The 26,742-nt window shown below is 38.8% G+C and overlaps 3 protein-coding genes across 3 annotated transcripts in view; 1 reads left to right on the forward strand and 2 right to left on the reverse strand. All coding sequences in view use genetic code 11, as the record gives it.

Moving 5' to 3' along the window:
• Positions 1–2,679: 2,679 nt before the first annotated feature.
• Positions 2,680–4,864, reverse strand: EGR_02410 (hypothetical protein; the record flags this gene model as incomplete). Its single annotated transcript, XM_024491659.1, has 3 exons — positions 2,680–2,976; positions 3,516–3,594; positions 4,764–4,864. The coding sequence occupies 3 exons, from the start codon at positions 4,862–4,864 to the stop codon at positions 2,680–2,682; spliced, it is 477 nt and encodes a 158-aa protein (XP_024353810.1).
• Positions 4,865–11,199: 6,335 nt separating this feature from the next.
• EGR_02411 (Innexin unc-7) lies at positions 11,200–24,271 on the forward strand (the record flags this gene model as incomplete). Its single annotated transcript, XM_024491660.1, has 5 exons — positions 11,200–11,613; positions 15,234–15,640; positions 19,995–20,164; positions 22,152–22,557; positions 23,512–24,271. The coding sequence occupies 5 exons, from the start codon at positions 11,200–11,202 to the stop codon at positions 24,269–24,271; spliced, it is 2,157 nt and encodes a 718-aa protein (XP_024353811.1).
• Positions 24,272–25,314: 1,043 nt separating this feature from the next.
• The window catches only part of EGR_02412 (hypothetical protein), a gene marked incomplete at both ends in the record, with an annotated part of 2,164 nt that continues 736 nt past the window's right edge, over positions 25,315–26,742 (reverse strand). The window contains 2 exons of the mRNA XM_024491661.1: positions 25,315–25,550; positions 26,532–26,637. Of these exons, the coding sequence (XP_024353812.1) occupies positions 25,315–25,550; positions 26,532–26,637 (342 nt within the window). The remainder of the gene's footprint in view (positions 25,551–26,531; positions 26,638–26,742) is intronic.

Below are 26,742 nucleotides of genomic sequence, written 5' to 3' on the forward strand. Positions count from 1 at the left end.
TTTAATTGCCTCATAAGAGAGGGCTTGAATTTGTTTTGGCATTGATGGCATGTACGTCCCTCACTGTTAACGCCCAAAACAATTTTATTTCTCCAGCATCTTTAAAACGTAGACTTGAGCTACATAAACCCAAACATTCGTCTTTATCTAGTGACCAAGTATTATTACATCACTTTAACCATAAGCCTTTGACTTGTATAATTTCTTCAACCTCCTTTTCATGCAAAACTATTTCTAATTGCACCAACTTGGGCAGCATATGAACAACCTTAATTGAAGTCACTTATTGAGTGTAGCACCTTGAGTACTTTCTGACGACGGAAGAAAGTCATAATACTAAGACAAAAAAGGTATTACTGACGTGCAGAACGGATGTGGAAAGAGCTCCCAGTACGGCTGGAAGTTCACGTCTCTTAATGGAATAACAAAAGCGGGGCCTAATGCGCCCCCCAAACCAAAACGTGGAGTTAGGCTAGTAATGAACAAAATATTACACAGCCCCTCCCTCGTTTTGAGTGTCGTCCCCTGCCCTCCCCTTGGCCAACCTTCCGCCTCGTCCATCACAATGTAGTCGGTGTTGTATGAAAGTCACCCACTAGCCAACCGCTCAAATTGTCGAATTTGCGTTCGCGACGAAAATATTTGATAGCTACGGTACTTATCCCTCCTGCCGTTTTTTTCTGGATCTGCAGTTTCATCCTATTTGAGAATTGCAGTAAAGGAAAAAGGAAGGGGTTAAAGCAATTTAGTGGAGATGATGTTTCGCATCTGTTCCTCCTTTTTTATGTTGTTCTCACATCAGTGGTATGTAGACCCACAAACCTTGCTTCCATCCAGCTAGTAGAGAAGTGAAAGAGGTATCGCGTGTTCACCTAATTGACATCTTTACATAGGTACTGTAGACAGTTCCGTAACGAACTTTCCCAGATGGTTCAAGGCTAGTGTGGCTTCAGATGTTACTAGCATTCCTGCAGAATACTAGACTGGGGTAATTGCCGAAGTTCGACGTCATTTTCAACCATTCTTTTAGGAGTCATCACGGATTCTCCCATCTGCAGTATATGCCTTTCTGCCTTCTTGTTAAAATTTAGTATCTAGGCATGGAAATCAGGATACTCATCAGCCATAATGAATGTAGTGCCCCTGATCTCTCTTGAAGATGGAAGAGGTCATGATGCTTGGGTTGAATATGCAATGCCTTCGTGCAAGAGGGCCAGAAGCTACTGCCATGGCCCGGAGACCATGTCACTCAGCGGAAGAAAAAAGGTCGACTCTTAAGTGTTTGCAAAGCCTCTATAACAGGCAAAAGGGTTTAAATTCTGTGGTTGTAAGGCTAGGATTTTATAGTGAGGAATAATCGGGTTACAAGTGAACCACTCCCAAAGTTCGGTCCTTTGTCTACCATTCAATCACAATGCCTTCGGTGTGAATGAATTTGCCACAAAGTAATTTTTGGTACTCCTATGACGGCGCTTTTGGTAAGCCTTTTCATAGGCAATTGTGCGCAATAGGCATCCCAGTCAACTATTTCCTCATAACGTATTAATGGATATCAGAAGTACAGCTCCTATTCACTGAAGAATGTATTAGGTCCCAAACATGAGCTTTATGCCTAACAGTCACTTTACAAAGCGCCTGTTTCCTTGCTGGATTGCTATTGCCTCATTTTATCTTGTTATTCTATTCGTTACCTTCAGCTTACTAAAATAAGTCTTTGGTGAAAAAGTAGTTTAAAACTTAAATCTAGCGACCCTGTGAAGGGATATTAGACCAAACTAACCATCCAAACAGCATGTTTGGTAATGGAAATAGAGACAGTTATTCGGATTACAACGTCGCCTTTCGGGTTTTCTCCAGCTTACTCGAGACAAAAGTTTTCGTAAGCGGATTAGGGTGAAACAAGTTGACGGGCATCAAAGCTATTGACTACCCACATCTCAACTTATTTTGAAACTGAAAAGTTCTTTGTACGTAGATTTTACCACAGATACTAGTGAGTCGCTGAACAAAGTAACGGTAACATTGTACTCACGATTTAACATAGCTTTTTCTCATCTGAATAAATGAAGAAGGGTTGGCAGACATCGTATTGGGTAAAGAGAAGAGTCGCTTCTGGTAGGCACATTCTGCGTTGTCTCTTTGCGAGTCGGTGCCTTAATCGAAGTTCATGGCTCTTGCAGTTTCCTGCCTCTTAATTCAGGTACCAGGGTGATAATATCTTCTGAGTTTATTGATATTTGCCTTGGCTTCAAATAACAGGCCTTTAAAGAGCACCCTTCTGGTCAAAGAGATTCCGATAGCAGAATATTGATGGCTTTTCTAGTAATTTTTGCCTCAATCCCTTAGGTCTCTATACCATTACGCATAATAATTTGGGTCACTGTACTGGTTTTGACATATCGTAGCAGTGTCGTTGTTTTTCTCTTCTAGTCCGATTTTCAGAAGCCTAAATCGTAAATACCTGTCAGCAAAAGATATCATTTACAGTAGTCACGTAGGATTTTACAAACAATCAACGTTTTCTGAGGTAATCAGGGTCTGTCTCCTCCTCGGAGAGTGGTGGCGTCTCCTCAATCACGGAGATGGCCCAACCTGGCCGCTTGCCACCTAAAAGGCGTATTTAAATATGCATGTATTATAATAGTATTACGATCGTATTGCTCTTATATCTGGACGAAGTCAAGGACTTTGAAGTAAGTTTTGAATACGAGTTCGAGTAATTAAAAAAGTTTTCTTGGGTACTTGTTTCAACGAGTAAACGAGTATGTTCTGTATTAGCAGAAAATACACGAGTCGTATAGGTAATTTGCTGTATAAAAGCAGGAATAAAAGTTTTACATCGCTTAAAACTTGATTTTCACATTTTGCAAGGAACACTTCATCAATTCGTTGTTCCGTTTTATTACACCATATTACTGTTTGCACCCCAAACTTAACGCAATAATTAAAATACTTTTGTGCAATTTTGAAGCAACCCTGATTGGATGATTTTGAAGCACACTGAGACTTCCCTGAAGACGGTAAGAGGTGCAATGCTATAGCAGGATATGTATTATAGAGGTACAGAATAGTTGGGAACCACTGGCGTGGCCTGGAGGCCATGTCACCCATCGGAAGTACGAGAGCGGAGCCTTAAGTGCCCGTGTGACCAAAAAGCAAAGTTAAACCAATAAAGTGTTACAATTTCAACAATTTATGAGCACAAGCACTTTTATCGGGTTGCATTTCGATTTGTCAGCAGAAGTGAATTGTCCCATCGAGTGCCTTCAATGCGGCTTGAACACACCCGCGCACTTTTAGCCCCCCATTCGCATGAATGAGTTTTTGAAAAGTACAATAAATGTGGAAAAGGGGACAATTCAGTGCACTCGGTGTGTTTGATTTATTTTAACTTTATCCTATCTCACCTGGCTATTAGGTCAAATGTTTTTCAAATGGAAGTCCGTTCCATGCAAAATTGTTTGCAAATATGGGGTCAAATTAACACTTATGCCTTAAACACTTCTGTTAGTTACTTTTAAGCCGTTAGATACTTTTTTAATCAAATATTTTACTGTGCGATAGTTTAATTCAACCTGCGAATAGTTCTTTTTTCTCGTCGAATTAAAAAAGAAAAAAAAGTTCGTCTTTTTTTCCGTGTTGTTTTACAAGCAGCAAAAGTGTCCCGGAAGTTCCGCCTCTTTCGAAACAACACAAAGCATGCGGTTTTGTAGGGCGAGACTCACAGGTCTCCTCCTCCCTGTTCCTAGTGTTCTTAGAACAACCCGCTTGATTTAATTTTGACATATTTATTGGGGGGAAATGATCGGGAGAATAAGTACAAAGTTTAGGGAGGGGAGAAACCGCAATCGCACTTTGGCACGGGAGACGACGACCCTGTCACTAGATTCGAATTACAACCTTGCCTGCTCCCTGAAAGGTACATTAAAACAACATAGGTATGACAGTATTGTCCTAAAGTGTGGATATTGAGTTTTCGCATAACTCTATGTTGAATTCAAATTTATGGAAATACTTACGCTTTTAAATTTATCAAATTGTAGAGCTACGAGGTGATTTGTATGATATTCTAGTCTCTTGCCAAATAATTATGTGTTTTACTTTACTCATTGGCGAAATGGGATGATCAAATTATTACTACAGTCCACTTGGTTAGTTCAGATTCGACAAACAAAATTAATTCTAAGTGGGTATTTTAGGTTTTGCCTTCATCAATCACATCCTTGAGTGGGTTTCTGACACCATGCTTATTTTCATCCAACTGGAAGCGCTTCGGATGAAATCTTATGGACGTGCCTCACGCTATGACTGCGCCAATATAAAAAGTTCCACGTGCGAAATAGCCTGTAGTATCCGGATTAAATAGAAATCACTTTGTGAAGAACCAGCGGCTGTAAGTTTACCTGCCCTTGAAAACTCATATTTATGCCTATGGTATACGTGGTGACCTTTTAAAGACAAGTAGACAAATGACACATTTGGGAAAGCAAAAAATAAAGTTGTATTGTGATTTTTACTAAGGGGGTATGAAGTAGACGAAATGTTTTCGTGGCCGTACTGCTACATAAAGTGGGCATACTGTATTCTGGATCCGTGAACTGTTCGAAGTAAAACGTCTTATGTACCAATTTACTGAAGGCAACCGTGTAACGATGAATAATGTTATTAAAAGTGACATTATATTGTGCATTAAAATCTCCCCGTGGAATGTTCCGTAAAAATATAAATACATTGGATATAGTTTGCACGAAAGACTAATTCACTTTAACATGCGCGAAATTGATGAAAATACAATACTTTTACGTCTATTCCAACTTGGCCAACTGATTTGAGAACTTGGGGAAGGCGTTGGGAATGTACACATTCTTATTTTATTCAACTCCTAACAGCGGAAAAGGCTGAATGAAGAAGTAGCATATCCTCATTACTATCTAGCTTGTTTAAGAAATTCTCCCCTTTAAGCAAAGCTTAAGGCGCATCTCAAAGTAAAACGAGTGAATAATTGTTTATTTTCACAGCCGACCAAATTTTAATAAACTTACTACAGGCCTTTCCACGAGAATATCTTTATTGCAAAATCCAGGAATTACAGGTGAGCCTCCCCAAACATTGTGCCTATCTTTTTAATGTGCATTGAAGGAAAAAAATGCCTTCTTTTGACGTCGCGGTGAATCAAGCCATGTAACTTTCAACCACATGGTATTTAATTGCCATTATAATAACACCTTTAAAGGCCTAAGTAATTTAGGGGGATAACAAGCAGCGCCTTCAAAATGCATACAAAATATGGCTTATGTTAATAAAGGGTATTTTAGACGTCAATAGGAAGCTTTGAATGTTAATTATTAGTCGCTTGACTAATAACAGACATAGTAGTAAACTTTTTTTTCGTTAAGCAGAGAAAGTAGGAAATTAATGTTAAATTACGAAAGACGTAGGAGCCAGACTTACGTCACAAAAGTAATATTCTTACAAAAGTCTAGATGATCACCACTATTCATGGCCGGCCTCTCAATATCATTTCATTAGCACAGAAGCTATTGCTAACCACCAAGATAAAGGTAAGGGCACAGTACTTCATTATTCGTTTGACTTATCCTGGACTTTCAGTTTCAAACAGAGACTAATAAAAATACGTAACTCAGATGCGTTTCCAAAAAGGCGCTATAGCTGGCTCAAGAAGTCTTTCTTTTGGTGCTGCAAATACCTGACATTTGACCGCTTGACTAAAATTCGCTGCAAAATACGCTATTGCTTTACGGCATGCAAAAATCCGATGTCATAACACCTAAAACACATAAAACGAATCAACACTGCTGTTTCTTAGGCAGACTACCCTCTTTTGGTTCACGAAACTTTTTCGTTGTCACCAATGTATTATGGGTAGAGTCACCACGTTAACTTATCCAAACGCCTAAAAGCGGATTCGGAAAACAGCATCTTCGAAACTGATGGTGAATGGAGATAAGGAACTACACTTAATTTCACGGTGATTGCATACAGCTGCTGCATGTCGAATTTTGTACCCTCGAATGGGTGATCTCTTTCATTATTACAAAAAATCTGGTAGAATCTAGCTTGCTTTTGTAGGATAATGAACGATGATTTGCAAGCGCCTTATTTTTTTGTCCCCAAAATGCAAATGACGTGTTAGAACTCACAAAGGTAGAAATTTTGCATTCAACCAGAGGTCTACAACGCATTAGCTGTATGGATGGTTGATTGCACTTATCCTAGCGGGAGATTGAGGACTGTAATTCTAAAATTGCTCGACTTCATTTCATCAATCATTTTAACCAAAGGGTGGACTGAAAGTTTAAAAAAGAGGCTTTTGATAAAATGGTTTAAGAGTGGCAAACTGTGAAAACCATGCCCAGTAAGAATTCGCGCGTTGAATATGTAAAGCAGAATCTTATCTTGTTGTCGATTATTAAATAAGTGAAAATCAGGATATAAAACGCTCCTACTATATAGCGAAAATACACCAACCCCACTATGAAAATACCTCTCCATTCCTTTCCTTACAAATGCGATTTATTATTTCCATTGTCCCGTTAACGTGTAACTTTTTTAGTAACCAAATCACCAGTGTAAAGGTCTGCTGTTTGTCTGACTATTATGAAAACGAATGATTACTTGGCATTGGCTCCTCATTTGGCACCATTTCACATAACCTTTTCCTTTCCCGGTGTAACAAGGGTCTTGTCGACTTGGCGAAACCCATTTCGTTGAAGTTCAGGCTTTGGGATCCCGTTAATTTCCAGTAGGTTGCGGGAAATGTTATCTAAATAGATGAAGTATGCACTTAAATTTACGCCTCCATTTCCTTCTACCGCCTTTGAGGAGATAAGCATTTGACTAAAGTAAATATGGCAGAACGTCGCGTAATTGTTCGAACCTGAGACTTCTCGTAGGTGACCAATCTCGGATTAATAAAATTTAAGCATACCAAAAACGGACATTCAGTGACCTAAGTTGGAAATTTCTAGTATTCCCTAAAATTACAAAAATTTGAAAAACAGCCCCAAAAAATTGAAAAAGCGCATCGATGTAAGAATTATTCTGGAAATTTTACGCTTATGTAAGCTGTTTGTTGAAAGGTGAAAATAATTACGAAATGAGAAGAACAATTTGCATATCTGTGTCAAAGTGCAAAATAGAAATCTCAAGGTGGGCTTGCTTTAAATGGTAAATTTGGTTGCAACCGCCTTTAGGATCTCAAGAGACTGCGCTTTTGTGAGGAGTCATTTACAATTGCAGCTTACAGGAGCCGCAGAGAAGGTTCAAGCACAGCATAAGATGCTGGCGATACGGTGAAACAGTGATTTCTATTCTTAGCTCTTTAAATTCTGTTGTGTGCTTATTTTCCTGCAAGATCGTAAACACCCCGTGGAAGATGCACAGTAAATTCTATCAAGCTTTAAGTTGCAAATAAGTGTGCTTGGGTAAGAAAGGGCTACTTAATTACTAAAAGCTGGAAATTCAAATTACTAGAATAATTTATCCAATAAGAAGGCAATAAATTGTTGCATTTTAAAGAAAATGAAAGACTAGTATGCGTGATCAGTTGGTGGAAATTACAAACAAAACACAGTAATCAAAACGTATTTACCTACATCTCATACTAGTGGCATTGAATTGCCCAGAAGGACCTCATGTTGTTAAGCGTAGGAGCTTAGTGAAGCGTTTCTTTAAACATTTTTTTCCAGTTTTGAAGCAAATTAAAAGTTCAGTGCTTTCCTCCTAAGCAAGGGGATAAAGCCTAGGAGCAATTATAGAGTCGAGCATTAGGCTTATAAACAAGTTAAACGCGTTCACACAATTTTTATGGTAAATGGCTCCAGAAATCAAATTTTTAATAAAGAAGCATTCTAAGGAATCAAACTGTGAGCAATGGATTGTAACTCGGTAAGGAAGGAGAAGATTCGAAAGCATCCCATCACTTCCAGTTTACCTATTCATTATAAAATAAGGTGATGCAATTTGTATTTTGGAGAAAGAAGATTTACTTTCTCCGGTGGACTGAAGAGGTTAACACATAGGCAGTAATTTCATGTTAGTATGTATGTCTATTTGAACGGTTTGAAATTTCTTCATCAGGTTGTAAATCAAACGTTGCATTAATTTTTCTCTCAAATAAATCTCCTCTTTTTAAGACGTTAAATTCATGAGGGCAAATTGTGCTGCTTTTAATTTGCATCTTACTAAAACGCTCTCAATCACTTGTGCCCTTTACGTCCACTAGCAGTGTAAGGAAATGTTTGGCATTTGTACTGAGTCAAAAAATCGGAAATGCCTGGGATTTTTCGCATAATATGCTGTAGCACCCCATCATTTCCCTAAAGATGATAGAAGACATGCCACTAGGTAATAAATTGTATTTCTGACGTAGAGAAGGACTGGGGGCCACTGGCATGGCTTAAACGCCACGCCGCTCAGTGAAGGGACAATTGTGGAGCCTAAAGTCCCCGCAAAATTGAAACGAAGGGTCAAACAAATCATCATAATTTTGCATTACTTAAGCTGACATCTTATGTGCCGCCAATACTGTAAGAGGCGTCTACAAACACAGACCTCTGTACGCTTTGGGAACATAGGCTTAGTAGAAGATCCAGCAAAGTTACTGCATCAGCAAAGTGAGAGTATCACTTAGCACCAAAACAGTTACAGTTAACATGACATCCGTTTCCCACCTTCCAATATTACCAGCGGTTAAAAGCAAACCCCCAAGATGAGGCCCTCTAGCTGCAATCTTGATTTCAGTAGACAGCAATTTGTCAGGCAGTCTTGCCATTGTCGAGGTCCATTTATCTCGTCTACTTTTTCGTTATTTTAATGGGGCTGAAATGGTAAACCTTTTTAAAAAATAACTGAAATCTAGCATCCGCTCTTTGCAAGCTCAGTTGCTTTTAACAAATGGCAAATCGTCACGATCTCTTTGTGCTGGACAATCCTTATCTGATTTCTAGTAGTAATTTTCATCTGATGGAAGAAATCACTTAAATGATTTGTTTGACAAATAACTTCATTCACGTGATTACAGTAGCCACTTATTTCCTAACCGATTAGGGTAAATAATTTGACACCAACTCGTGCCAGGAATATTTAGTTTGGCAGCTGTGCGCATCCTGATAGTCACCAGTGCCACAGAATACCACTCACAATGGTAAGACGACAAACGCGTATTTTTTACCTCGAGGAGGAAGGAAAGTGCTAAGATAGTAAAAACAGCGCACCTAGAGACGGGAGTGCGTTAAGCAGTGTACGCCAAAGCACCATGACAAGCCAATTTTATGGCCGCATTATCCGCAAATTTATCAACTTAAACCGTAGGATTAAGGGTAAATTGGGAAAGAGATGGAGCTCAAGCACAAAGATGATTGCGGGGAATATATCCATTTTATTGAAAGTAGCATCCAGCCATTTATCCATCAAATGTTTACTATGCTTGGCCTCCATATGAGATGTTGAAATTTTCAAAAATGTTGGTACTTTCAGCCCTTTTGTTCGTTTGAACTTAAGTTGTTCCAATGCACTGGCATTTAATTCAATGAATCATATTCCGTTTTGCCTCAGATTTCTTATTTTGGGAATCTGACTATCACTGACAATAAATTATTCATACACAGGGATAATAAAGAACCTGAAGCTTGTAATTCTATCGCGTTGTCTGAACTCTGGATTTCAGTGCCACAAAGTGTGCCAGTTGGATTATATGAATAGTTTAATGCAGCGATTGGATATTGAACTGGGAATTCCTTAAATTCTAACTTACTTTAAAAGAAAGCACCAGTAGGTTATCATTTCATTTTTCCTCCTGAAACCTGAGTTTCCTCAATAAGTTGCTTATCGAAAAATATTAACTGAATGGTCTTAGCTCAGACTCACTGAGCTGTTTAAAGAGACCCAGGAAGAAAGATGCAGCTCAACAGATACCTTCATTTATATTGGCTTAAATCATTAATGTCCTAAGCCACCGTATAACGGTACAAATGGTAATTAATAAATTAGGTTCTTATCGTGTGTCAGTGCTTATTTTTTAATGTTAAATACCTCTACTATTTTGGGAAAAGAAATGAGTTTCTGCAAGAATTTTTGGAATTAATTAACTGGCATTATTTAAAGGCTTTCAAGGGTAGTATGGGTTCAAAAAGTCGCCAAATTTGACAGCCCTAGCACATTAATTGTACTAAGTTTTAGTGCTGTTGCATTAAGATAAAACTCTTGAAGGCTACTTGAAGCTAGTAACAGGCTATTTGAACCGCAAGTCGACATGGCTGCACAAGCGTCTGAGTTTAAAACCCATTGTTGAAGACATTGAAATGCTGATAAACTATGCTAAGAAACAATGAATAAGGTACGTCTGATGTCGTATTTATGGTAAGTTAGTTCCAGTGTCTTATAGCTCAGTATCGCCTGAATGTGGCTATGCTTCTGCTTTTTCCTCTTGACACAAAATTGTTACTTTAATATATCCTGCGCACACTTAAGACGTTGTAGTAAAATAGAAATTGGCTTTCTTGTTTGTAAATACCAATTTCAAAGTGGAGATAGCATATCTGTTTGTGCCTGAAGGCTACTTTACATTCGCTTTCGTTGGGGTACCACCACGCCCGACGTTAATAAATTGGAATGAATATTTAAGAAGGTCACATATTCGCCATCACCATTAATGTTTGTGCGCGGTGAAGAAGCATGTACAAAGAATCAGGCAAAAATAACTAACATAACAATTTTTCACGCCATAATAATTGATGATATGCCTTTTACTTATTTATACTGTGGATTAAATAGCAATCCTGGTAATCTTGAAATAAGTTATTGATATGAAGTTTTCTCATAACTTCGGTAAATTATGCTTCCAACACATAACTAAACGATACCTTTTCTTAAAACAAGATTTTTAAGTGGTGTTACTTTGATCACGTTGTAGGTGCTTTGGTCGACACTGTGCCCACCACATGGTTGTGTAAACACCGCTATTAGAATGCGATTCCCGCGTCTCCCCCTAGTGACGCAGGCATGCAGCTGGTAACCCCAAGTACCGATCTGAATGTTCATTGGTTAATCATACTGACCAATAAGCTTAAGGCATGAGCGTGGTGTGACACAATCAGACCTGGCGAACACGCTTCGCACATGCATGACTACATGAGCGTGGTGCCCACTTGCCCTTGACTACCACCTTGAGCCCAAGTGATGGACACGCGGATAATCGACGGAATCGCCAACTCAAGCGCCTCAGTCGGAGAGGACAGGTCCTGCCCGGACGACGACTTCGTTGATCGAGTGAACCACACGTACACCATGAACCTCCTCATGTTCTTCACCGCGATTGTCCTCTCTCGCCAGCTGGTGGGCAAACCAATTAGCTGCTGGATTCCGAATGATTTCACAGGCGCACAAGGCGAGTACGCTGAGACGGTGTGCTGGGTCACCTCCACCTACTTCATCCCTCCTGCACAGGCCACTGTGCCCATTGAGGAGGATATCCGATACGAAAAGAAAATTTACTACTATCAATGGGTCCCCTTCATTCTAATGATTCAGGCGGCTCTATTTGTTCTCCCCTGCATTGTTTGGCGACTTTTCAATACCCAATCAAGAATTAATGTGAGTACCCTGAACCGCATTGTCCGATCAACGTGATTCAAATAAGGTAGTACCAAGTGCGAATGTCCGCTCTGCAAAAAATCTTGGCAACTAATTCGACATTGCGACATCACAGTGCATATCCGCTGTCGTAGTGATAGTCGTTTTTGATAAGTGAAGTATTTTTTTGCTCTAAACGGCCATTGTGCAATAATATGCCCAAGCCAAACCTATTACTTAATAAATGTTTTAATCATGCATAGGTATGCAGTAAAAACATTGCCATTCATTATACCTATTTAAAATACATAAAAAATTGTGGAATCTGTGATTCACCTGGCTCACAGAAAATTCTAAAATGTGAAGTACTTTTGTCATAAATCATTTAATTAAAAACTTAATCTCCTCAACATGTAATCCTCACAATTTACGGGTACACTGAATTAATTGAATTTTAAACCGATTCCTTAAACTCTGCGATTGGCAGTTTCTTGTTCAACCTCTATTCTCAGCCTGCAGGAGAAATACCATGCAAATGTGGGCGTCTAGTTTATTGTTATTTCGCTTTGGTTACTGATGGGCTATTGGACACAGTGGCGAACAGCTATAAGACCACTGCGTAGATTGACTGAAAATGGTCGGAACTTGTCGTAAAATGCACACTTCGAGGCCTTGGGTGTGTAATATACTATGATGTAGAAGTCGAAAAATTGTATGGCAATCCATTCCTAACACTTAAAACATTGTCATTCTAAATGACTGTAGAAATCCGGTTGGATTATGCGTTGATAATCCTAATTAATCTTCCAAACAGTCAAAAAAGTTGTTTTTGCATTCTAAGGCTCCGAAGGAGTCTTTTTTTGCAGTTAAATGCTTTACTCAGGTCATTTTGATAAACATATATTGGAATCTAACGTCACATACAAAAGCTTGTTTTGAATGGGGTATTTATCAGTTAATAAGGTGAATCCAGGTTTCCTTATTTCATGCCCATACGCTACAGGATAGGTCAAAAGAACTGCAGCTCATCCACTTTGTCAAAACTGCAGATTGATGCCAAACTCCATTCATTTCTAACGACACTAGGATATCAGAGTGTTCCAAATGTGATAATTTCAGCCGAAACCCTGAGCCTTCTTTCCACACAGTTTAACCTTTGCTGGGGAGGCAGACTGCACTTTAAGATTACCTTGAGTGCTGCAGACTGAGGCAATAAAAGTGCGATCTGTTTGGCCTCTGGCGTTCCTTCGGGTCAGTATGAATTTCACCCCAAAGGTGACATTTTTAATATGTGGGTCTTCGATGGGCAATATTTTAATCGTGCATTTTGTCTATTTAGTCTATGAACTCTGCGACCCTTGAATGCAAGTATTAGCTAATTTTGTCATTCTTCCAAAGTTCTATACCATAACTTTAAAGCACTAAATAGGCTTTAACTCTGACTGCAAGAGTTTTTTATTTATGAAGGCACACTGGTAGTGGTGAATCACTTTGCATGTGGTCGCACCTTCAAAATTTCGCCTAGTTCCCTTCGTGAGAGCAGTGTCATTGGAGAATGGGACAGCATCAATTCTATGAGGAATTCATTGAAAATTTTGTGTTATATCATAATGGAGAAGTAATTTGCAGTCAAAAGCACTAACTCCTTTACTCCTCCATCTCAATGAGATGAAAATACCAGAGAATGCATAAACAATGAATGCTTAAATCACAATTGTCTTCTTAATCCTGGCATCATGATATTTTTACTGGATGCCTCGTTAACGAGTCCACAGGTTCATAATCGCACTCACAGTGTGTTCACTTCCGCAGTATGATACAGTGCAGCGAAATTCACCTATTTGTGGTGTATTTTAGACGAAAATTAACAGGTAAAATCTAGCAGATGGAGCGTGTTTTACACAAAGATGTTTCGAAATTGGATGGCGATTTTCTTAAACCATCCCGGAAAGGACCTCCTTAATTTCGATCCATTGCTAAAACCCCGCTTAACCAGCTCCTACTAGTGACCTTAAATGTCCTTTGATAGGTTCCATATTTAGTAATGTCTTTCAGAGTGACCTTATTACTCAATATTTGTCAATATGTATTCAAATAAATTCGTCATGCAAATTATAAAGAATGCCCAGAATAATAAGAAATACTAACTGTTAACGCCACTTTTCTATTGAACCATGAATTCACAAAAGAGGTTTACAGGAACACTCTCCATTCTCCGATAGTTATTTTTATTCAGTGCACGTTTTGCTATGTTAATATCATCATTCTTCGGTATTCCACTTACTCCTTTATTCTTTTAAGCTATTTTGTTCTTGAGTATTATTGTGGCAAAATCCTATCCCTGAAGCAGGCTATTCTTCTGCAGGAATCTATCAGTATGAATCTCAAGACTACAACCTCCAAATAGGTCTCAGATGGCAATCCGTTACACAACTTTGATATCCCTAACATTACCCTATATCACTGTTAGTAGCCATCATAATAAATAGGCATTATCCCTTTTTAATAGCCTGAGAAGCCGTTGGGATTTGGTGATGTTATTCTTTCTATTTGGCCACTATCACAAAATAAAATTAAAGAAAACTTTTCAAAGTGGTGGCAACTTTTTGCCTCTAAAGCGTCGTGGTAGGTGTGCATTGAAATTCAGCTTCTATTAACCTACATCATAGCAAAATGATAAACGCTTAATGTCATTTTTCGTTATAGCATCGGTTGAAGAACTATCTGGTTCAACTGGTGCCGAAGGTCTGTAGCATAAATTTACTCGACAAATAAATTATTTGGAGCAAACGAATACCACATTTACATCATCGAATAGGTGTTTAGGTACCCGTTGATGTAAAATTGTAATAAAACAGGATTTTTATGGGTAAGAATGCTGTTAACGTGAAACTTAACTTTCTGATCCCCAGTGAGATTATTCCCTTGCGGTTCGTAGGCTCACTTAACTCGCTTGGATAATTGCGGAATGCATGCATTTGCTCTCCAGTGACCATCAGAAAAAGCCGGCATCTTTTCCATCCCATTTTAAAAAGTTTAATTTCTTCCTCATTTCAGAGTACCAGCTGTAGTACATTTCCGACACTTTCAAATGTCATGGGATTTCCGCTTCACCCAATTGCGTGGTCGGGAATGTTCTACAATCGTTCACATGGAGCCCTAAGAGTGAATATCTCAGAAACCCAAAAATTCTATCCTCCATCTCTACATATTAAATCACTTGATTAAAATACTAAATATCGAAGAATTATTCGCAATCCTATCATGGCACACTGTTAGAGGCAGTGGGTGCTTTAATGAACATCTGGGAGAGCTGCTGGTTGAACTTGTGCCCCTGCTATGATTAATGGGTGGTTTTTAGAAACAAACTAGGCTCTAGCGCAAAAATCAGCTTTGTCTACTTTTGTTGGTGTTCCACAGGTATATTTTCACCACCACAATAAACAAGAGAGAATTGTAGTTAATTTAATCGAAATTTGCCAATTTTATGTGAGGCCTGAGCTATGCCTGAGCGAATCTACTTGAGATATCGTTTACTTTAAATAGAAATGCAGAATAGTATTTTTGACGCACGATTTATTCGAGTAATGGCAGTTAACTTTATAACGACACGAGACAAATAATAGAGTTTTTTCTTTCAGCTGAGAACCGTGATGGAGGTGTCAAGTGATCTGAAAAACCTGAATGACTCCCTGGACCAGCGGCGTGACCTGATCAACTGTCTGGTTCGTCACTTGGAGGATGCCCTAGCGATCCGCCACTTTCGTCGACAGCGACGAGGCAAAAAGACGAGGGCCACGGACCAGCACCACTATGGTAAGGGCTGGTCTCAGCTCAACACTACTGGAAGCAAAACGGACGAGAGGAGTGGGATGGGTAGACGGCGATTTAGTACGCCCGTTGTACCTCTCGCCTTCTCTAAACAGGCCCGGGTGCCCGGGCCCCGACCCTGCATGCCCACTTCTTCCACCTACCTCTCTGGCCTGTACCTCGCTATAAAGGTCCTTTATCTGGCCAATTCAACCACTCAACTTATTCTCACGGGAAAGTATGTTTTACCGGCATTCTCACACATTAACATGTCCAGTTCGTCTGTACGTGTGCGAGATGGCAATGATTTTGACCTATTTATGCTCATTCAACATCGTACGAAGGCTTGTTTTATTTGAATTGAATTTTTCTCCACTGCATAAAAATGTTGTTTATTTTCCAGGTACTGTACATTGCGATTCCCTTCATAGTGTCCATAGGTTGAGAGATCACTCCTTTCCCTACTAAAAGCATTTCTTTTGTCCAACTGTCTGTGTGGATTGTGCAAATTTCTAAATTTACTGGTACAATCATTCTTGGTATTATAACTATTCCACCCAAAACTAGTAAAAAAATTCAGATTTTGACTAGTTTTAGCTGACCTAAATTACTTCCTCTTTAAGGGTAACTGTGGCATTATATTTGAAGGATTTTTCAAATTGCCTGTAAACATGTTTATCCCATAGAACTCCAGATTTTGGTTATTTACAGAAAAAGAATTGCTGTCAGGTTTGTAAACTGGGTACAGAGACTAGGTAAAGCCTTACTGTTCAGTTAATTCAATTATTCTTTCCATAAATATCTATGCTCAAGGCCGGGTCATTCCCCAGAAAATTCTTTTTTCCTACGAACGATCAGAATGGCGTCAAAAAGTCATTTTTATCGAAAATATATTTATTGCATTATTCAAGGGCTGGAAAACAGGTTACCTCGACTTTAAATTGTGTTGATTTATGGCAAAGCTCTTGTATTCGCACATTCATTTTATTTTAATTAACTAGAATGCACTGTCTGTAAGATTGGCATGAAATTTAGCACCTACACACGTCTTCACGCAATCATTTCTGCCAACTTCTTAACATCTGTCACCTTTAAGATTTTATAAAACTAGAAGATGCTGTTTGGAAGTGATTGCATTATCAAACTTACTAATAATTCCATAAAATCCGTTTGATTTTGGGTCCCTTTAGACAGATAGTCGCTTGGCACAACCCTTACACCATGACTTACTTCAGATATCCACTTTAAAGACCATGCTTTAAAATAACAGGAGCATGTGCTTTTGGCCTCCGTTAACTTATTTCTCATCTAGTTTTAGTGTTTTTGTTCATTTATGGTGAACAAAAATCAGTTTTAATGTTCTTTTTGAAGAATTCAGTGGATCTGTTTTAGTCCCTCCACTTTCTGATGGGCAGTATTTCTTGTTTATAGCTTCGTCTCAGTTTCTCTTTGACCGGAAATTGATTTTAAGTGTCACAAAGGTATCTTCTCCCGAATTTACCGGCAGACATAAGGGACTCGGACACGCATGATTATATAGAGGGGAAATTTTGTTAGGTTCTCATAATCTTACATCGCAATTATCCACTAGCAATAAGGATTTTTTATCCATAGGTCGAGGTATTCCGCAAGCGAGGCCTTATACACGAACAGAGTCCTAGCCGCTACTTAGTTAACGAGCTTATTGGTGCTTCAACAAGTTTTTAAGTTCCGTGTTGATTCTGCCATCTTTGCTGCTTTGTAAACACACCAAAAGCCCTTAGCGATCCTCATATGTTCCATGGATACGTAATTTAGCCCTTATTGTGATCGAACAATAGAGTACACAATGCTAGTCCTCTCTGCCCTCGCCTTATCTACTCGGATTTATTTGCAAATGGGCCTAGAACAGGGTTTTAAGATTGTATGAAAGTTTATTTTCTTGGAATATATTTTAGTGACTACTAAGTCTGTTTATCTGAATCTGCACGCTTAAATTTTCCCATCCGATGTAAGAATAATCCCAGTGGGTTTTGTTTACTGGCACTGAAGGACTAATTGCTTCCGGGAGGATATTCAGCAAACAGTTTTTGAAAATTCACACTTGAGGAAAAATGCTATTTTTGACGCGAAATTATTTAGAGGAAATATTTTGCCAAAAGTGTGAAGATAAAATGTTTTTCAAATGAAATACAGCCCTATCAAGGAAATCAGAGGTGTCATACGCTCGCGTGTAGGGTCGTAACAATTTGAGCCTACCTTTTCAAAGGATATTTATCTTTTTTTTCTCAAAATTGTATTTACTTTAAGGATAAATAAGAATTCCCATCTAGTGCAAATCCCAATGATTTTGTTTGGTCTGTGCTTAAGGCTGCACTTACGCATCCACTGGCAGGGAGAACGTGACCCACGTGCTCCATCTGTTGACGGAGGGAGTCGTGTCTTGGCGTTTGAATGCGTTAAAGATGGAACAGCCTATACGCCTGGGAGAGAGTAACACCTGCAACCTATAAGTGAAGGCTCAAGAAAGCAGTGGGAAGGCTTGACACGTGTTTATTCACCCCTCGCTAGCACCAGCTCCAAAAAGTAGGGTGAGCTTAAGGCGATAATATCGCGCTACCTCAGAATGCGAGCAAATATGGATAATACCGTTTCCCAATGTGTTCGTGTCAGCTACGTCGCCTGGACTTAACTGAAGTTGACGAATAGATATAATACATTTCATAGTGGTACTTTGCTATTTGAATTTTACAAATCGCTTGTAACAATATGGAGACACTCATTAACACCAACATGAATACTGTGGCTCAGTGTAAATCCTTAATTATTAGCACGTAAACGTGCTAATGTGTATCCCAACCTCTAGCCTTTGAGAGTGTTTAAAATAACTGAAAATCAAAAACTGTCTTCCTTTTGGCACTTTAAAGATCAGCTTTAATGGGTCAAAACTATCACTAAAAGTTGTTGGTTTATTTCTGGTGTATCGGCGTCTCGAACCAAAATTATTGTTTAAGTAAATACTACTATTTCTCTCCCCAATCATCAAACAATGAACTATCTGTATACACGTTTCTTTGACTATTTTCGTTGATAAGAGTTTCAAAAGGATCCATGTCCGATGCAGATTTCAATATTTATGCAAATATGAGATGCAACAAATATGCGGAATCTGAATTTCCAACAGGGAGGTATTCACTACTATGCAATGTAAGGCACCTCGGTGGTTACTTTTTCCGTGCTTCGCTCCTGACTGTTAGTTCGATAACACTAAGATGAAGCTTGACTTGAAGACAGATTGATCAGAATATACTCTGAGGCGTTAACAAAATTAAATCTGCTCCCAGTTCGAACACTTATATTAAATGTCTTCATTCACTAGACTTTTGCTATTCTTCTTGGTTTGTACAAATAAATATAATGGAACTGGTATCGTACCTTTTGAAAGGAAACCTAGTTTATACTGACAACGTTATACTTTTACGTTAAACAGCTTCCAGTCAGCAGACGCATTTGGCCTAGCACACAGCTAGCCTCTGTCTCTCCTGGAGGCTTTGATTTTCAGTGTACCCAACTGAGCCACATTCGGCTTGGTCGATTCAAGGTTACCCATTTTATGCACACACTTCCCCTAGAATTGCTTCGGCCAATCGCAGGAGTGTTATTTGTGTAGTTTTTTTCCAATTTCACCATTGATTCCCTTGCGTTGCCCTACTACCCCATTCCCACCTGTTTACTTAGTTTACTGAACCCATAAGAAATTGGAAAGTTTAACGAGTGTACAGAGTTAACATAAATGAGTGTTAATGAACACTCCTTCGGTATATTGGTGAGTTTGCTATGATATTACTAGCGGGAGTTAAAGACAATTGTAAAGCTTTAAATGGGTTGTTGAGGATTTATTGAGGTTTTGGAAATTTTTCTACGCTTTTAACAGTGCTTCTTTTTCATTGATGTGGCCGCACATATGCATGTACATGTCCTTCTCAAATGGCAGGAGGTACACCCTTAATTTTGTGTTTATATTTAAATGTAAATTCAAAAAGATGTAGAGCTATAAGGAAAATTGTGATTTGTTCATAACGTAGACTAGATGGTCCGAGATGTTTCGGTGATCAGTCCTTTACGATTCAAGTTTGACTGAAAGTTGCTGCAGTCATTTGTATGATAATGGAATAGATCTATTTAAACAAATGCAGAGGCTCTTCAGTCCGGAAATCTAAATACCGTCTTTGGTGCATTTTTAATATCGACTTGGCGTAGAAATGCCTTGTCACTTGTTTTTTATGAACCTTCCGAATTGCAGACAACTGATGTATGATATGCATTCCCGCGTATCAATCCCAGAGGATTTGTTCAATCACAATTTTACCATATCTCACATTTACAAAATATAAAATCTTGCGTGGGTATCATATCAAAGCCGTGTGTGCACTTCCTCAATCAAACTAATAGCTGTCACTTCTAGATTGCGGCGTTGCACATACATGGGACATACGAAAGCATTAACTTTACTTGAGCTTCCTCATAACTATTCCACATTTACAAATGGTCCAAATACGAAGAGCAGTAGAGTTAGGTGAATCAGACATCCAGTGTCGCTGTAGCATTTTCAGGCTAACGTTAAAACGATTTTTATTCCTGTCACTGTTCGACGACACCGAGGACGCGCTCCCACCGACCTACTGCTGTGGGGAGCCTGGCCATTGGCGAACGGATGCACTGCCGTTCCCCGCTGGGGCTCACGCCCCTTACCCCCCCGCCCTCCAGTTTGTGTTGCTGCGCCGTTATCTGCTGCTAGGGCCCTGACACTGTGAAAACTGTTAACTTAGGCTAGCTCCTAGTAAAAAAACTTCTTCACATATTGTTTCATTTCTAATAAGGGTGCTTGCTGTTATGTGTTCTTTGCATTGGAAAATCCTTCTGTATCTTAATAATAAGAGTTAAAACATTGAACAGTTTTGCTGTAGTACACGTTTAACTAGTGCCAACTTGTTGCACAAATAGTAGTTTTTTTGTCCTCTTAGTTAGTAAATGCCAGAGACTATGAAAAAACGGAGTATTATCTTGCCCCTATTCTTGATCATCTTTGCTAATTTTTCTGTGTAAAAGCCATTTTTCGACTGGCATTTTGCGGTTGAAATTAGTATTAATCCCACTCCTCGTCGCTCCAAGAAGGGTTTACTTTTTTGCACTAAAAGGTAGTAATTCACGTAAATGGTTAATTTTGTTTTAACTGTTCTTGCCATACTCAGGGAGTCATTTTTGTATTTCAGGTGATTTGCTTTATCAGTTATTTCTTTTTTATAATCATGGTCCAATAATTATACAACCTTCACTTCAGCTACTAAGACCCCAAATCAAATTCAAGCCTATTTTGGATTTCCTAATTAAAAATTGCGGGGAGTATACAGCGAAGATTAGTTAAAGTTGGTTATTTTCGCTACTAGCAGCAATGCGGGTAGATCAAGCTGTTGCAACCTTTAAAGCATCCACGCCGGTCTCTCAAAAGGTTTTCCTGCTTAGTAGAAAAAAGTTGAATTGCAGGCAAAATTTGCAAGGGTCTTCTGTATGTGCAAATCAATTTAATAAATGAGCCTAAAATGAACAAGAAATGAGTGAGCGTGGAAAATCTTGTTTTTAATTGGTACATATTCTCAATATTGTAAGAAGCAGACAATTCTTTGATGTAAAATGTATGTTTTTATTCAATTTCACGAAAAATTTAGAGGACATTTTATCAGTTGTAACAAACACAGAGCCATCAAATGACAAAAGTGTGATAAGCTATGAGCGGAACCTGAATTTCGACGGTGTTCAGTGTGCCTCAAGGAGAAGCAACAGTCTGCGCCTGTTATTAACGGATCAACTCCTACAATAATTCAACTTTAACGCGCAGTCAGATTTAGCCTAACAGGTTTCTCTGAACACGCTGAACCTAATAATAAACTTCTGGAATCATAAAAATCCAGGAAATGCGGTTATGCTAGGCGAAATCAGCATTCAGATGTGCTGCTGCGTCCTGGAGGACAGTCAGTCGCCTTTCGAGAGTACCGGTTCTTCACTTTAGATGTTGCTGCAAAATTTTTTTGTTTTGCTTACCTGTTCCTGGTGGTAACAATCCTCTTTCTCGAAGCGTACTTTCTTTGGCGTGTTACAATTTGTCAAAGCATAAGTTGACCCTTTTAAGCAAAATTCCAGCAGCATTTCCTGCAAGGAACACTTCAGTATATTTGACCACATATTCCCCATTCGGAATTGGGGAATAAATCTTTCTGTAAATGGACATCTACAGGGGGTGAATAATCCACTAGGGCTAATTTAAGCACTTCTTACCCATCAGTGCATAAATTTAGAGGATATTAGCTTGGCTTTTGAATTAAGAAATATGATTTTGTATTTTAAGAGGCAGGGAATAAATGGATTTCACAAAGCATTTGACAAAGGGATTATATAAACCATAATTCAGGAACTCTAATCATCTTCATTTCTAAATATCTAGATGTTGAAAGGAACTGTGTACGACGCAAGAAAATGCCAAAAGGGATTGGTAAATTAATTCCTCTGAACCCACAGAGTGGAAACAGAGCTAGTGCTAACATTGCTTTCCATCATAGCATCTCAGAAAAATTATCGGTTTGCCGTTCTCACGTCTAGTGCGACTTTCTCTTGCACAGTGGATAAAAGCAAAAAAGTAAAAAACTTTTCATTATGGTTACTTCGCTTTCGTTAGGGAACTAAAATCAATGACAATGTCTCTTCCTCATCAGTAGGAAGCCTTGAAGTGGATAAAGACATGTTTCTATTTTTTCTTAACTGTTCCGATAAGCATCGGTCTCAGTGTATGGGCGTTAAGGTTTGCAATCCAGGTAATGTGTGGTTTGTGGAGCTTCCCCTGTGCGTTATGCCAAGGTACTTGAACGGCGAGGCCTTCATCTTTGGGATTGACAAGCTACGTGACCTGATGAACACGCGGTTTTGGAACCAGACGGGCTCCTTCCCGCGCGTCGCCCTGTGCGATTTCGAGCTGCGTCGTATGGGCAGCAACCAGCACCGTTACACCATCCAATGCGTCCTCCGCATCAACATCTTTAACGAAAAAATCTACATTTTCCTCTGGTTTTGGTTCTTCCTCATCTCTGTCCTTAATCTTCTCAGTTTTCTTCGGTGGTGCTATAAGTGAGTACTGCCCTTCTACTTTCATTCTAACTTTGCATTGAATGCCCGCCATCTTCTTGCATTCATTAATATTCTTATCTATTTCTCCTTAAAAATCCAATCAAAAATGAATATGTAACAAAAGAGTGAAATAAATCATTGTGCTTCGTCTTTGACTGAAGCAGAATACTACATTACAAAGTTAGGAAGTCACAGGTGTAACGGTAACCTTAATATCAAAACCCTAAGTTGCATTCTAGGCCAATTACACCCTTGACTATTTGCGTACATTCACCCTCTATACCTCATTACTAGAGTCACTTGGCTAAGCAAGGTAATCCGTTAAGATTTATCTAGAAGCCACTCAATCACTGAGAGTAGCTTGACAAGCCCTGACAGTGGGAGCTATGCTCTTTTTACAGTGGCTTGTTGATGTAACACTTCATTGCTACATCTTTTTATAACTGGTTAATGTGTGTTTATTGTCCGTAGAATGAGCCTACTATTTGCGTCGGGACATAGGGAACATAAAAGCGTTTAGTTAAAAGCCTTAATAATCCGCTTAAAATCCCTACAGATGTTGGAACAGTTAGTCTAGGGGGAAATTAAAGTGGATAATTACATGCATCGACCGTGGAATTAGGCGATAGGGCTACTTTAAACAGTAACAAGATTCCTTAGCGAATGAGATTTCACTTTTAAGCCAACGTGCGATACTATGAAACAATTTCTGGTTCGGGTAGCTTGCAGATAAGTTTGAATGAGTGGTGCAAAATGCTGAACAAAGGCACTCAAATATTGCTTGTGAATGGTTTATCGTTATTATGAGCATCTTTAAAGTGTTGCTTGGATTTTTACTTAACTAAAAAATAAGTACACTAGCACAAACACATATTAAAAAAACTCTTGGTAATGTTTAAATCAAAGCAAAGATTATTCTAACTTTAAATTTTGTATTTTTGCTTATTTTCACAGACTTCTGCTGAGTTCAGCAAGAGTACTTTTTATCAGGAATCTCATTTGCATTTACTTCAATATCGCCGCTGCCAAATCACAGCTTCCATTCAAGGCTCCATTTGAAGATGAGGACAAGGAGAAGCAGCAATGTCAGCTCTCAATCGCTGATATCTTTAAGACTAGGGATGATTTACAGGCCTCCTGGGTATTCTCCGAGGATATTCTTGGTCAGGACGGAGTACTTTTACTGCGCTTTATCAACATGAATGTAGGGCCATCATCTGCAGCTGAATTGGCTGGTGTGATTTGGATTAAGTATCGAAAAACCGCAGCTTTGGTCAACGGAACCACCTCCTCAGGAGTTGAAGATTTTGTGCTTACCAATATAGCTGCAAACGAGATCGAAAGACCACCGGCCATCCCTCCCAAACGGCGTAGACTTCCTATGCAAGGGAAGAAAAAGAAGCCTACTATTATGCCTCTGTCTGCATTCATTTATCGTAGTAGGCATATCGAGGACAATGACAGTGACAAATCCACCGATTCATCACGCCCAACAATCGAAATGTTGCAGGAACGCAGGCGATATCGTCCAATGAGTCGAAAACGAGGTAATTACTTCTCCGACGATGACGATGAGAACGATCAAATGTCCGTCGTTCACGAGAACTATTGTCCTGAGGATTTTTTGGATAATCATGACATACCTGAAACTGAAGGTGGACAGGATCCGGAGGATCTTGCGTCGGAGTACCGATCATTTACAACTATTAGATGAACATTTTATGTACAAAATGTTCGTTATAAACCAAAGATAAGCCATTGATAGGCATAAATATTATAGCTTTATTTACATTAGATAAGTCCATTAATTGTAACGCATAAGTGAACTTTAGTCTCGCCAAAATTGCATCTGTGAAACCACGAAATTTAGCTATTGTCGTCGCTGTGATACCCGTATTTAAGAACAACAAATTAGAGAAAGGCTCGTAGGTATCGAATGCGACACAATGAGGATTTGTTTTTAAATGAATTCTATTGGCTTTGGCATTTGATTTTCAGAGATGCATTATGTGCCTTAAAGTAGTATCTACGACCATTTTGCTTAAATGAATACTAAGTCGCTTCACAGTTCGGCATTTCTGCAATTCTTAAACCACATTGTTGTCCATTTCATTTAAAATGACTTTTTTACTTGTTATTAGTTGGATTTCATCGGCAATTATTTACAATCTTGGAGTTAAAAGATCCGTAAAACTATTCAAAACTACAAATAGTTTTCTCGACCATATTCTACTTTAGCGAAGCTTTTCAAAAAGTAAGGTTTTTTTCCATCGCACATCTTAGTCAATGCGGAAGCTAATCCAAAGTTAGTAAATGCTCATGTCTACCTGAATAAAACACCGTGTTGTTTGTCGAACGCGAAGAACTCGTTTTTGATTAGGTGGCAGGTACACCACTAACGTCTGGCTGCAGATGCCCACCCACATGGTGGCGTGCACATACCTTAGGTTTTGTGGAATTTTACAGGCAGACGTTGAGGAATATCACAGCCTTTGAATACAGATATTTATGCCCCCAACTTCAGTCACCTCCTCGTTTTCCACATCCTCGTGGCATTATGCCCCATTTAGTGATTCATCTCACTCCGCTAAGCTTCCTGCAGCTCTAGTAGGAACTTATGTGAAGCATGTTTTAATGACTCTCGCATTGATAAGACAGTTCTACCCAACACTGCCAACAGCTAGAGCACTTTAAAAGTTAAAACGACAATTTTAACTTCCATTTATCTGCGGTTGATAATCACTGCTTGATTTGCATTTACGGTTGTTTGACTGAACCTCCATACACTTCTGCGTGTGAAATACGTAATTTTTCCCTTGGAATGGAGAAAATGCGATGTGCATTCCTTCTGGTGGAAGTCGCCAAAAACGGCTTTGTTGATAAAAACCGGCAGAAATTTAACCAATTTGCCTGCAACAAAAGAACTTTTAGATCCTTAATAAGTAGAATTTCATTTAAAAATGAAGTTACTTCTACTGTATTTACAAGAAAGTCTATAATATAAGACGATTTGGTGGGATTTGACAAAACACTTATACTAGAGCCTCAATTTTGTCCCCAGGCTGGATAAAGTTCGCTGAAATTTTCTTTAACTCGCAGGCAATTAAGATTGAGTAAGTGGATTACAGTTTGCTTCGTGCAAAGTATGGTTGAGTGGGAAACCCGTGAGTCTCCCACGTTGGCAAGGATTAGTTACGGGTGGCTATTAGAGGCGTTATTGCTAGCATAAATATGAATTCATCCAGTCAACACACTTGGTCATTTCAGAGACCGTTAGTGCACAGCCGCAAACCGTTCTACCCTGCCATCTGCATCAGGAACTTAACCTGGGAACACATTGCAGCTTTCTTTTAGTTACAAGCTTAAAGTGATCGAGCTTTTTTATAACTTACCTTTCCTCACATATCAGTGTCTTTTAAAGTGTTTATTTGAAGAGCAAATTTGTTTTATTCGGTTTGACACAAAGGTAGAGAACAGAGCTTCTTTCTAATATCTAAATTTCTTAAAACATTGTGGCTTAGGCTGAGTAATTAATAGTTCGTAATCGGAGTCTCTTATTTACCCATTTACATTTTTACAAACAAGTTATTTAAATCCAGCCTATAGCATTAATAACGCTTTTTTGTCGGCAGTCGATAAACAACCATTGGAAGCCACGCTTTACTTATGTAATTTGAGTAACAAAATTTTTTAGCATCTGCTCTAGCACCAATTAAATTCGTTTAACAGGCCAAAATATGATCGTCCCCGCTAATAATGCGACTTTTTTAAATTTCGATACAAATAATAAAGAAAGTGGTAGTATTGTGTGAATTTAAGTATGCATTGGGGAAAGGCCAGCATTTTGCTTAAGATCTTTGATGAATTTTTGTGGTCTACGCTGCTTGGAAGTGTAACTGTAAGTCTAGTTTTAATTTTCCATTGTTTCTTACCAAGCACATCCATAGGCCTTTACGCAAAATCAGCTATCTTACATTTGAATAACATTTGTCCCTGGGATAGAAGAGAAAGTCGTCTGTCACTTATTATGGTTAAATTTGTTTCAATAAATAAATGAAATTTGTGCAGTTGATAATTTTTCTGTCGAAGCGGTCACCGTTCTCTGGTTTTTATAGCTACAGCAATGCTAGCCTAACTGTTGTAGTTTTAATGGTCTTCTGAGCCAGCATGAGATAAAAAGTCTCA

Source organism: Echinococcus granulosus (assembly GCF_000524195.1).
Source record: "Echinococcus granulosus chromosome Unknown EG_S00011, whole genome shotgun sequence".
Lineage (NCBI taxonomy): Eukaryota > Metazoa > Platyhelminthes > Cestoda > Cyclophyllidea > Taeniidae > Echinococcus > Echinococcus granulosus.